Source organism: Rhinoderma darwinii, chromosome 3, assembly GCF_050947455.1.
Source record: "Rhinoderma darwinii isolate aRhiDar2 chromosome 3, aRhiDar2.hap1, whole genome shotgun sequence".
Lineage (NCBI taxonomy): Eukaryota > Metazoa > Chordata > Amphibia > Anura > Rhinodermatidae > Rhinoderma > Rhinoderma darwinii.
In genome coordinates this window covers 226,077,678-226,091,086 of record NC_134689.1, presented here as the reverse complement: position 1 = coordinate 226,091,086, position 13,409 = coordinate 226,077,678, and the positions used below count along the sequence as shown (strand labels likewise).

The window sequence follows — 13,409 nt, the reverse complement described above, 5'->3', positions numbered from 1 at the left end:
GGACATTTTACAACTCAACTTAGCTAATGAATAAATTTGACGGACATCATGTTATTTGGTGCATTTTGCTTTGTGAAGCTTCCCACGTGTTTATAAATGGGAGTGTGTACTTTGCTTCCTAGCCTCGTCTGTAGTAGTACAGAGTACCGGTTAGTTAAACATTACCAGATTTGAATTGCTGAGTAAGCACATCTTCCTGCAGTTTTCCTTAGGTTTTACTGTCAGTATTTAACAGAAGAAGGCTTTGTTCACTTATCTGTCAGGGCTCCATTCTGACGTTCCATTGGAGCTTTCCGACAGAAAGGAACCCTGACTGAAACAAACGGAAACCATAGGTTTCTGTTTCCATCACCATTGATTTCAATGGTGACTGATAGGGTGCCAATGGTTTCCGTTTGTCTCAGTTGTGAAAGGGTTCCATCGTTTTGACGGAATCAATACCGTAGTCGAAAAGCTGTAAAACGCTGCTTAGACAGCATGGACAGGGACTTCAAGGGCTCCCTCTAGGAGCGGAATCCCCGGCCAGAGCGGTCTGACCTGGAATCCCGCTCCAAAAAGGAGCTTAGGTGGCGTAATCCACAAGGGGGTGGTGCTAGCTACAGGAGTGACGCTATATGCAGGGGGTGGTACTATCTACAGGGGGTGGAGCTCTCTACGGGGGGTTGGAGAGACGTCGGGGGCTCCCTCTAGGAGCGTAATCCCCGGCCAGAGTGCTCTGGCTGGGGATTCCGCTCCTAGAGGGAGCTTAGGTGCTGCTATCTACTGGGGCATTTGCACTATCTACAGGGGAGATGTTTGTGGCGCTATCTATGGGGAAAGTATTCCGGGTCTCTCAAAGCCCCGGCAGACATGAGTGCAGTACTGCTACAATGGAGCAGCGCTGCACTCATTAAACCCCGTTCCTGGCTGCCAGTGTTCATATACATGACAAATGCACAGGGCATCGGCAGTTGGAACGTATATAGCCATATGGCTGTCATGAAGGGGTAAGATTTATATTCTTTAGTTACTGCCAAAACCCTCTGCCAGTAGCTTTCCCACATGGGAACAAAAGATAATGCATGTCTTTCCCCAAACATTTACCTTCGGGTGGCTCCCATACACATTAGATCGTTGGCCAAAATTAGTGGGTTCGGCTCTAATGTGTATGGGCAACTTTATGAGAGTAGACAGATGAGTAGATGTGGTTCAGAAGCATAAGGGTACGGCCACACGGAGCTGCCCTGACACGGTCGCACCGCGGCCAAAACCTGCGGCTGTCAAATACCTCGTTAAGGGGTATTCCGGTTACATGCGCATGCGCACTGCCGCTCCATTCATTCTCAATGGGAGCGCCGGAGATAGCCAAGTGCAATGTTCGGTTTTTTCCAGCACTGCCATAGAGAATGAATTATCCTAATTGCCCCTATTTACACCATGTATGATATGTATATATTTCACCTACATGCATATTGTATTGGCTATGTATATGTTTTTTTTTATAGATAAATATGTGCACTTTATGATCAAATTTTGAAATATGTTGGGAAGTATATGTTTATATGTATTTAATGTAAACTGTACATTTGATAGTTTTATTGCTAACTAATGTATGCTCCTCTTATTTATACTTGGCACTATGTTCAGTTTGTGATACCTTGAGAAAGGTTCCTGTTGAACTGAAACGTCGCTGTCTTGAGGTGAATAAATCCACCCTGTTTTCATCTATCTTGAAGTCCTGGTGACGTTACTGCGTTCTAAACTTTTCCCATGTTTCCCCAAAAGTAATGTAAAAAGCAGAAATATAATTGGTATTGCCTCATTCATAAAATTCTGAACTATTACAACATAATTTTGTTTAACACGCACAGTGAACGCCAGAATTGCAGTTTTTTGGTTACCTTATGGCAATCTGTACTATACATATTACTGTGATATGAAAATTTATTTTCTAAAACTGTAAATTTGTTTTTCAGTGAAACGTTGGAAGGAACCTAAAGAAGAAAGACGTCCATGGAGAATATGGTTAGTAGCTACTTATATGCTTATGATTGTGATGTTTTTTTTATAGAACATTCTTTTAAAGAGGCTCTGTCACCAGATTATAAGTGCTCTATCTCTTACATAATCTGATCGGCGCTGGAATGTAGATAACAGCAGTGGTATTTTATTTTGATAAACAATCATTTTTGAGCAAGTTATGAGCAATTTTAGATTTATACTAATTCGTTTCTTAAAGGGAATGTGTTACCAGAAAAACATGTTTTTGTTTTTTTAATTAAACATTTAGTGTGTGGGTGATTAAACATTGTTCAAATTTTTTTTATTTTTTTTCACGAGTCAGGAAATATTATAAATTAATTCTAATTTATAGTATTACCCATTTCTGGTCACTAGATGGAGCTATTCCCAAAATTGCAGCATTGCAAAATTGGGTAAAAAGCCCTCGCTCTAGTGAGCTCTCAGCATCCCCCCCTCCTTTATCCTGGCTAGTGCCGGGATAAACGAGGGGTTTGAACGGTGTAACCTCCTACACTGTGTGTCGCCATTTTTTGAGCTAACACACAGTGTAGTAGGTTTACATACAGTAGTAAACACACACAAACACGAACATACATTGAAATCTCTTACCTGCTCCTGCCGCCGCGGCTCCCTCCGGCCCGTCCGCTCCGTCTGCTGCCGCTGGTCCAAGTGCACAAGTCCGGAAGCCGCGACCGGAAGTAGTAATATCACTGTCCGGCCGCGACTTCCGGTCCACAGGAAAATGGCGCCGGACGGCGCCAATTTCAAATTGGACTGTGTGGGAGCGACGCATGCGCAGTTCCCACACAGACGCCGTACACACAAGTGAATGGGACGGGAGCCGTTCGCAGTCCCTATGGGACTGTGGCTGCCGTATTCCATGTCTGTATGTGTCGTTAATCGACACATACAGAAATGGAACAAAAAATGGCATCCCCCATAGAGAAGAAAAAGTGTAAAAATAAGAAAAAGTAAAACACAAACACACAAATAAATATAAACGTTTTTAATAAAGCACTAACATCTTTAACATATAAAAAAATAATTTGTGATGACACTGTTCCTTTAATGACCAACTGGGCGTGTTTTTACTTTTTACAAACTGGGCGTTGTGAAGAGCAGTGTATGACACTGACCAATCAGCAACCAATCAGTGACCAATCAGCATCATACACTTCTCATTGTTCCAGTCCATTGTTACAGTGTAATTGTGCAGTGATTGTAGCTGGGCTGGAACAATGAGAAGGGCATGACGCTGATTGGTCACTGATTGGTCAGCGTCATAGACTTCTCTGGACAACGCCCAGTTGGTAAAAAGTAAAAACAAGCCCAGTTGGTCATTAAGAAACTAATTAGCATAAATCTAAAATTGCTCATAACTTGCTGAAAAATTATCGTTTTTCAAAATAAAAACCACTGTTATTATCTACATTACAGCGCCGATCAGATTATGTAGGAGATAGGGCATTTATAATCTGGTGACAGAGCCTTTTTAAGCTGCCCATACACAAGGCTATTCTGTCTGGGAGCCCAGAGATAGGAATTTTCAAGTGTGAAGATGTTCAATTATCTAGAATAAAATTCTGGCAGAAGTATTACACCAAACATGACCTGGTTTTTCTTTGCAACATCAGGGTTTGACTTCTTTCCCATTAATTAAATAATGCAAATTACTCTTATCATAATTAGGAAACATAGACAAAAACATACAGGGCAAAATGCTGAAAATGATGCCCTTTGAAAATTGGTTTGCATGGACCCCTGGCAGATGAATAGTTCAATAAGGGGTTATAGTGTAGGTGTTGTGGGTTAGTTGAAGCTGCCCCGGTGTAAAGTTGTGTATTGTGAGTTCTGTGCAGATTGCTGTTCATTATGCATTGATGTTTTAAAATCTTCAGGTTTTATGACACATCTAAACAAGCCATTGGTGCTCTCTTCATTCATTTCACAAATGTCTTTCTCTCGGAACTGACTGAAGAGGATCCTTGTTCTTTGTGAGTATTACATATTTGATAATATTGTAAGAATGGAAAATTAAATGTCAATAATATCCTTTTTCTTGCTATAGAAATGACATTGCGTTGATGTTTATCAGATATATATACACAACATGCTGTAGGCTAGATGACGTTCAGTCCTGCTGATTAGAGTAGACTTGCAGACAGGTGAGGGTATTTGTTTTGGTCTATGCAGTCCATCACTCTATTATGCTGATATTCTATTGTAGACATTATATGTAAAGTAGCTGTCAGACAGATCACTGATTGTCTGACTGTACTTTTGTTTAATGGTATAAAACCCTTTACACAGAACAATATTTCAAACCACAGACGAACGATCAGTCGTTTAGAAATTAGTGGCCGAGGATCTGATGACCATTTTCTTCAGAACAATCCACGCTGCTGATTGGGAGGCAACTCGCGAGCATCATTGTTATTTAGTGGCAATAATTATTATAGCGGCATTATTAGTTAAGATGAACGATAAACAAACAAAAGTTCTCCATACACACTGTCCAATTATCATTACGATTGCTTGGAAATTAGATAATAGTAACAATAATTGGCCGGCATAAACATGTCCTTACAAACTATTACAACCATGCACAGAGGCCTAAGGAGAACATGCTGCTGCTATAGAGGGCAAAGACCCGCTAGTGACCTAATAAGCGAAGTCTCGGCTGGCTCAAGTCTCTTATTTTGCATGCCCGGTGTTTGTGCTCACTGTCTGGGTGGCTGCTCTCTACTGGCAAACAACGGGGAGTTATTAAGCCCTTAACGACCGGTGTATAGTGTTTCTGCTTCGGCCGTTCAAGGTAGCTCTTATTAAGTGCTGCCTTTTCACGTCGCCACTTCAGAAGAAGTTTTCCCACATCTTGTGGGGTGCTTCTGAAGCCCAGGCTATTGTTAGCAGCCTCGGGCTTCAGGTCTTCGATCGGAGACCACTAGCAGATCATGTTTAACCCCTCAGATGGTTTTAGAGGGGGGGCTCCCACTTTCACCCCACCGGCACTCCGCGATGCAATCGAGGGGTGCCGATGGTTTCTATGGCAGCCTGGGGGCCTAATAAAGGCCCCTAGGCCTGCCTTTAGTAACTGCCTGTTAGGCCATGCCAGAGACATGGCCTAACAGATGCCTGTCAGTTTTACACTTACAGGCATAATACACTGCAATGCATAAGTTTTGGAGTGTATTATAAAGTCCGTTAGTGAGACTAAAAAAAAGTTTAACAAAGTTTGTAATAAATAAAAGTCCCAAGTATAAAAAAAAATGAAAAACTCACCTTTTCACCTTACAAAATATTTTATTATGAAAAAAAGTAAAAGTTGCACATGCTTGGTATCGCAGCGTCGGTAACGACCCAAACTATAAAACGAGTGCATTATTTAACCCAGACGGTGAACGCCGTAAAAAATAAGATAAAAAACATTGCCAGAATTGCTGTTGTCTGTTTATCCTGCCTTCAAAAAAAATTGATAAATAATGCTCCAAAAATTGCATGTACTCAAAAATTGTACGAATAAAAACTACAAGTCGTCCTGCAAAAAAGCCCTCATGCAGCTGTCAGCAGGAAAATAAGATTTCTTGCTTTTAACCCCTTAATGACCAGCCTATTTTAAACCTTAATGACCAAGTCTTTTTTTACATTTTTCCATCGTCACATTCCAAAAGCTATAACCTTTTTATTTTTGCGTCGACATAGCTGTATAAGGTCTTGTTTTTTGCAGGACAAGTTGTATTTTTTAATAGCACCATTTTGAGGTACATATTACTTATTGATTAACTTTTATAAACTTTTTTTTGGGGGGAATAGAAAAAAACCTGAAATTTTGCCACCATTTTCGCGTCTTAAATCTACGCCGTTTACCGTGTAATATAAATAATACAATTACTTTATTCAGCGGGCTGTTACGATTGCAACGATACCAAATTTGTATAGTTTTTGTATGTTTTACTACTTTTACACAGTAAAAACGCTTTTTTTTTTCAAAATTATTTGTTTTTGTGTCTCCATATTTGAAGAGCCATAACTTTTTTATTGTTCCGCCGATGCAGTTGTATGAGGGCTTTTTTTTTGCGGGAAGACTTGTAGTTTTTATTGGTACTATTTTGGAGTAGATGCGACTTTTTGATCACTTTTTATCACATTTTTTTTAAGTCAGGATTCACAGAAAACAGCAATTTTTCCATAGTTTTTTATTAAATTTTTTACGGCATTCACCGTGGGGGTTACATAATGTAATAGATTTATAGGGGACTTTAATATGCGATTCTCCGATCGCTATTATAATACACTGCAATACTTTTGTATTGCAGTGTATTACTGCTTGTCCGTTTAAAACGGACGGGCATCTGCTAGATCATGCCTCCGGCATGATCTAGCAGGCATTCGCTCCAGGCAGACCTGGGGGCCTTTATTAGGCCCCCGGCTGCCATTGGAGACAAAGACACTCGGCGATTGTATTGCCGGGTGTCGGTGGGAGAGATAGAGAGCTCCCTCCCTCTCTACAAAACCACTCAGATGCTGTGCACGCTATTGTGCACCGCATCTGAGGGGTTAAACGGGTGAGATCGATACTTATATCGATCTCACACGGCCTCTGGCAGCTGAGAGCAGGTAGATTTGACGGCTCCCTGCTCTGTTTACTTTATCCTGATGTAGTGCCGTAAAAAGGCATATGCATCAGAATAAAGCCCGTTAGTGACTGACGTGAAAAGGCGTATTGGCGGTCACTAACGGGTTTAAAATATGCCGACACAAAAACAAATATAGAAAAAAAGTGTTTTTACTGTGTAAAAGTAGTAAAACATAAAAAACTAGATAAATTTGGTATGCCCCAACCATAGCGACCCACTGAATAAAGTTATTATGTTATTTATAACACACTGTAAATGGCGAGAATTTATGACACAAAAAAGAGAGTAATTTAAGGTTTTTTCCTATTACACCACCAAAAAAGTTAAACAAATGTAATAAATTATAAGTACTCCAAAATAGTTGTAACGTCCGTGGTCGCTGACCACAAACTCCTTCCATCCAGTCGACGCCCTTCTCTCAAGAGATGTCTGCACATACGGCCGTCCTGCTCCACAGTGACCACCCGATTGCGCTCACGAGCTCAGTCCAGACTTAAGAAGCCAGAGCGCACGCATGTTGGTAATTTAGCTAATTGCTCCAGAGCACCCTGGGCTATAAGAAGGTCCCAGCCCCATCCTCCCACGCCTGAGCTTTGTTGTTATTCCAAGTTTGTCTTGCAAATGGTCCCCTAGTGTTTCCTGCTCCCAGTGTTTCCTGTAACCTGTATCCTGATCTAGTGTCGTGCTTAGCTGTAGCCATCCTGTTCTGTATACCACGCTTGTCCTGCTTCTCCACACCTGATGTCTACCTGCTGCCTAGTTCCTGCCAAGCCTGCCTTGCTACAGTCCGAGCTGCCACAGGTACCCTATATAAACTATAGACTCTGACCTGCGCCCTGTTGGCAAGCTGCCGTACCGCCCCTACGTGACAATGGTGCTATTTAAAAATACATGTTCTACAAAAAACAATACCCAGATATTAATTGGTGTCATGGTTCGACTACAACTGCCAAGGAGAGACATTTCCTCAACCTGTTGCAGGAAAAGTTTATGGGCCAGTTTGTGGAAGACCCGACTAGAGGTGAAGCTCTGTTGAATCTGGTCATTTTTAATAATGCAGAGCTTGTTGGGGATGTCAATGTTTGTGAAAACCTTGGTAAAAGTGATCACAATATAGTTAGATTTTACCTATACTGTAAAAAACAAACACAGGCTGGGAGGGCAAAAACACTTAATTTTAAGAAGGCCAATTTCCCCAGGATGAGGGCTGAAATTCAGGACATAGACTGGGAATAACAAATGTAAAATAATGGTACAAATGATAAATGGGAGATCTTAAGGGCTACTTTGTATAATTATAGTGCAAAATGTATTCCTACAGGTAACAAGTATAAACGACTAAAATTAAACCCCACATGGCTTACACCTTCTATAAAAAGGGCAATATATGACAAAAAAGGGCATTTGATAAATATAAATCTGAGGGTACAGTTGTAGCCTTTGCAAATTACAAAGAGTTTAAGAAATTCTGCAAAAAAGTAATAAAATGAAAGGCAGGTGGCCAAGGATGGCAAAACAAATCCCCAAAAAATTCTTCAAATATGTAAATGCAAATAAGCCAAGGTCTGAACATGTAGGACCCCTAAATAGTGGTAATGGGGAGTTGGTCACAGGGGATCAAGAGAAGGCAGAGTTACTAAATGGGTTATTTTGCTCTGCATATACAACAGAAGAAAGTGCAGCTGATGTAGCCGGTGCCAGTGCTGTTAATACATTGATTAATGTAGTCAATTGTCTGAATGTAGATATGATCCAAGCTAAGTTAAATAAAATAAATGTGCACAAGGCTGCGGGACCAGATGGGTTACATCCTAGAGTTCTTAAAGAACTTAGTCCAGTTATGTCTGTCCCCTTTTTCATAATATTCAGAGATTATCTAGTTACTGTTATAGCGCCACGGGACTGGCGTGAGGTGAATGTGGTGCTTATTTTCAAAAAGGGCTCTAGGTCTTCCCCGGGTAATTATAGGCCAGTAAGCTTAACATCCATCTTGGGAAAAATATTTGAGGGGCAATGGAGAGACTGGAGTATGTGACAAAAAATTGTATTATAAGTGACAGCCAGCACGGTTTTACAAAGGACAGAAGTTTATCAAACTAACCTGATCTGTTTTTATGATGAGGTGAGCAGAAGCCTAGCTGTGGATATAGTGTTTTTGGACTTTGCAAAGGCATTTGACACTATCCCTCATAGACGCCTAATGGGTAAATAAAGGACTATAGGTTTAGAAAATATAGTTTGTAATGGAATTGAGAATTGGCTCAAGGACCGTATCCAGAGAGTTGTGGTTGAATGTGACAATGGAAAAAAATAAATAATTGCTTGGTCATTAAGGTTTAAAATCCCTTCAGTATTAAGGGGTTAAATATATAATTTATGTAGAAAGCAGGGTGATAATGTAGCAGCGAATGTTTGGAGATCATAAACTGCGCACAAAGGATTACTATATTCTGCATCCATTGGAGTGACTTAAAGGGGTTGTCTGCTTTAAAATATATATATATATATATATATATATATATATATATATATATATATATATATATATATATATATATATATATATGTGTATATATATATATATATAGAAAAAATATGGAAAAAATCCTCCAGCTCACCTTGTCACAAGAAGGGTATGAAAGTCAGCGCACGGATCCTCGTGTCGGCACACGCAAGAGATACAGCAGAAAAAGGGGAGTTGGAACCAGCGCTGAGAGTGCAAATTCTGTTAAAACGGGAATCTTCTTCCAAGTTTTAATATGACTTGATTAAAATCAAAGCAAAGGGCTACGAACAAAGCCATGACTAAGGACCCAGCGAGGGTCTGAAACGCGTAGGCTACCGCCTATCTCCTCTTTTCTCTCTGTACCTTGGACTATACCTGCCCGTCACTAACATTTGTTCGTAGCCCTTTGCTTTGATTTTAATCAAGACATATTAAAACTTGGAAGAAGATTCCCGTTTTAACAGAATTTGCACTCTCAGCGCTGGTTCCAACTCCCCTTTTTCTGCTGTATATATATATATATATATATATGTATGTATATATGTGTGTATATATGTGTGTGTATATATATATATATATATATATATGTGTATATATATGTATATATGTGTGTGCGTATATATATATATATATATATATATATATATATATATATATATGTGTATATATGTAAAGGATCTGCCAGGCACAGCTTCGGGGTTAACTCCCATAATTAATCAGTCAGCACCTGAATCTACATCCCTGAGACTGACTCCAGCTTCCACCACTCAGGCTGGCAGGCTTAGGAGTGGGAGAGCCTATCGCAACCTGGCCAGACTCAGCTAGCTCCCGCCTTCGGTCTATTTAAGCCTGCCCTTCCTGTCCCTCGGTGCTTGTGATTCTTTTTGTGTGGTTTCCTGGCCCAGCTACAGCTCCTTCTATTTTGATCCTGCTCCATACAGACCCTGGCTTACTGACTACTCTTCTGCTCTTCGTTTGGTACCTCGCACACTCCTGGCTTGACTCGGCTCGTTCACCACTCTGGTTGCTCACGGTGTTGCCGTGGGCAACTGCCCCTTTCCCTTGTTTGTATTCCCTTGTATGTTTGTCGTGTTTGTCGTGCACTTACTGAGCGCAGGGACCGCCGCCCAGTTGTACCCCGTCGCCTAGGGCGGGTCGTTGCAAGTAGGCAGGGACAGAGTGGCGGGTAGACTAGGGCTCACTTGGCCGTTTCCCTACCCCCCGTCATTACAATATATATGTATATATATATATGTGTGTGTATGTATATATATATATATATATATATATATATATATATGTATATAGACTTTCATGTACTTTATTAGGGAATTTTGGGTTGATGGAGGGGATACTCTGTTTACGATCGCTATCTCTTAGACAGAATGGAAGTCCTGCATTACACAGACAGCCAATTGATTAGAATGGGCACAATGTAATGTTTAATTTCCCCTGTGGAGGCACTGCAGGGAAATTGAACGCTTACTGTCAGATTTCCCTTAGATTACAGCTATTCACTGGGGGAGGGGGCAGCAGGAAGACCCTTTGTGATCAGCTTATTGTTAAGGGAATCTTCTAAGGGTGCTATTACATGGTTGAAAATCGGACCAATCGACCGACCAACTATCTAATTTGTATGGGCATATCCCAACTCTGACCATATCTACTCATTTGACTACTTTCAGATAAAGTTGCCCATACACATTAGACAAACTAGGCCGAACTCGCCGATTTCGTACAATGTGTGTGGGGGTGAACCAATTACAGATGTCGGGGACGAACCAACGGCAGATGTCGGGGAAAAGCAGGTTCGGGCATGTTGGATTTCAACATGTCCAACCCTTTATTCCCGCAGGAAATAAGTTGCTGGCAGAGGTGTCCCGATAATAAGGAAAACAGAGTAGTACATTTTACCAGACAATTATCTCACTTTTATCGCTTCTCCCACCCTAACCCTGAAACAAATTGTACCAAAGGTGTCTGGCAGCTGCATCCAAAGACTTCCCCATATGGAATAACAGACCCATTTAGTTGAGCTAAAGTGCATGTTAACCACATATCTGTGTGTATGGCTGAATTTACCTATATTTATAACACTCAGCATCTCCATTGATGGGCTGTGCATTGATGCCAAGTTTGCATACAAAATTTCTGTCTCTGTAGCAATAGGGACACAAGATTATGGTAAGAATCAAAAGGAAAATGTAATGGCATAAATATGCACAATATTTTTATGTTTGACAAGTATCTTCCAGTAATCTTATCACCTTTATGCAGGTATCTGATGAATTTTTTGCTGGACGCCACTCTTGGAATGTTAGTTATTTGGCTCAGTGTGAAAGTTGTATCAATAATCGTAGAATGGAGACACTATACATTACTTGTATTTGGTGAATATGGTAAGGAGAGAATAACAAATAATTTATTTTTTTTGACCGTCCTTTTGTAAACCTACAGTATATTATGTTTTTCTTTACTTATTTGGCCTAATTCACATCTGCGATGGAGGGTCCGTTAGGGGCCTCCATTGCAGATTCCACCGAAAATACTGGAAACAGTGCAGTATGCTGTGCTATTGTTTCCGGTTAAACCATGGACACCCCGATGGAAAGACGACGGAACCCATTAAAATTAATCTGTTCTGTCGGCAATTAGTGGTGTCCGTGATACAACCGGCACTTCCAGTTATTCTCTTGTTGTGCTCCTCTGACAGAGCAGAACAACGGATTAAAAACGCAGCTGTAAACATAGCCTTAGTTTGATGTCCTTCATTCCTCTATGTTTCTTATACATTTAATTCTTTATGAAGCAACATGTTTTGTAAGGCAACACAACGCATGGTATTAAAACCACAACAATGCATACAGTTTCATTAAATACCATTTAAAGTTTATAGATATAATATTTATAAATTATAATGCAATGGGAGATCGATTTCACTTCCTAGAATACATATAACCATAGCAAGCTGTGACTGGAGTGTGGACGATCATGTGAGCTCTCTCATCCCCTCCTTCCTCGTCGAAGCCTGAAGTGTGTGGCAGGAGCACGTTGAGGCTGAGCGGGACTCAGTGAGTGCCGGCGGACGTCCGGAGAACTGGGGAGTGCGGATGCTTCTGATGGTCGGCTCTCTGGAGTGCCGCGGGCTTCATTAAGTTGTTAGTCTGGTCTTCGCTGGTACGCTCGGTGCGTGGTAGCTGGTTCCACTTTGTGATGTCGGGTGGGGCTGGTCTGGGAGTCTGATGATTATGCTGGAAGTGAAAGCAAAGTAAAGATACCATTGCTTTCTACCTGTTTGTGGAGTTCCTTCATCATTGAACACCTCTGATGTTCTTCCACTGCTGCCGAGTTCCTCCACTGCCGCCGAGTTCCTCCACTGCCGCCGAGCTCCTCCACTGCCGCCGAGTTCCTCCACTGCCGCCGAGCTCCTCCACTGCCGCCGAGCTCCTCCACTGCCGCCGATCTCCTCCACTGCCGCCGAGCTCCTCCACTGCCGCCGTGCTCCTCCACTGCCGCCGTGCTCCTCCACTGCCGCCGAGCTCCTCCACTGCCGCCGAGCTCCTCCACTGCCGCCGTGCTCCTCCACTGCCGCCGTGCTCCTCCACTGCCGCCGTGCTCCTCCACTGCCGCCGAGCTCCTCCACTGCCGCCGAGCTCTTCCACTGCCGCCGAGCTCCTCCACTGCCGCCGATCTCGTCCACTGCCGCCGATCTCCTCCACTGCCGCCGTGCTCCTCCACTGCCGCCGTGCTCCTCCACTGCCGCCGAGCTCCTCCACTGCTGCCGAGCTCCTGCATTGTTGCTTTGCCTCTCCATTTCTGCTGAGCTCCTCCATAACTCTTGAATTATTGACCAGGCTAGATTAATGCCCTGAATATGCCGGCTAAAAGACAGCCCGAAAAGGGCAATTCTCAATGCAGATCTGGGAATTGTCTACCAGAATTCCAGAAAGTAAGAAATTCCCAAAATATGGATACATTTCTTAGTTCCCCTTTGTCAACTGGCACAAGAACATATGAAACCCAGTCTGCTTTAACATCTAACCAAGTAGATAGGGGTACTACATCTGTAACCCCTTAGGAGGAGAAGCAGACTCGCCTACTAACGCGGATATCTCAGATACTAATTTAGGGACTCAAATTGAACCCCAAGGGTTGGATTACCCCCTGCTACTACAGGAGATATTAAGTACAGTTAAAAGAATGGACTGTAAAGTCACGGACTTGCATGTGTAGATGCGTGGGATAAAACTTGATATATCATCAAT

General features: G+C 41.9%; 1 protein-coding gene across 1 annotated transcript in view; it reads left to right on the top strand.

The window, feature by feature from the left end:
* The window catches only part of LOC142747975 (store-operated calcium entry regulator STIMATE-like), a 134,655-nt gene that overhangs the window by 77,467 nt on the left and 43,779 nt on the right, over positions 1 to 13,409 (top strand). The window contains exons 2-4 of the mRNA XM_075855086.1: positions 1,956 to 2,004; positions 3,900 to 3,995; positions 11,422 to 11,543. Of these exons, the coding sequence (XP_075711201.1) occupies positions 1,956 to 2,004; positions 3,900 to 3,995; positions 11,422 to 11,543 (267 nt within the window). The remainder of the gene's footprint in view (positions 1 to 1,955; positions 2,005 to 3,899; positions 3,996 to 11,421; positions 11,544 to 13,409) is intronic.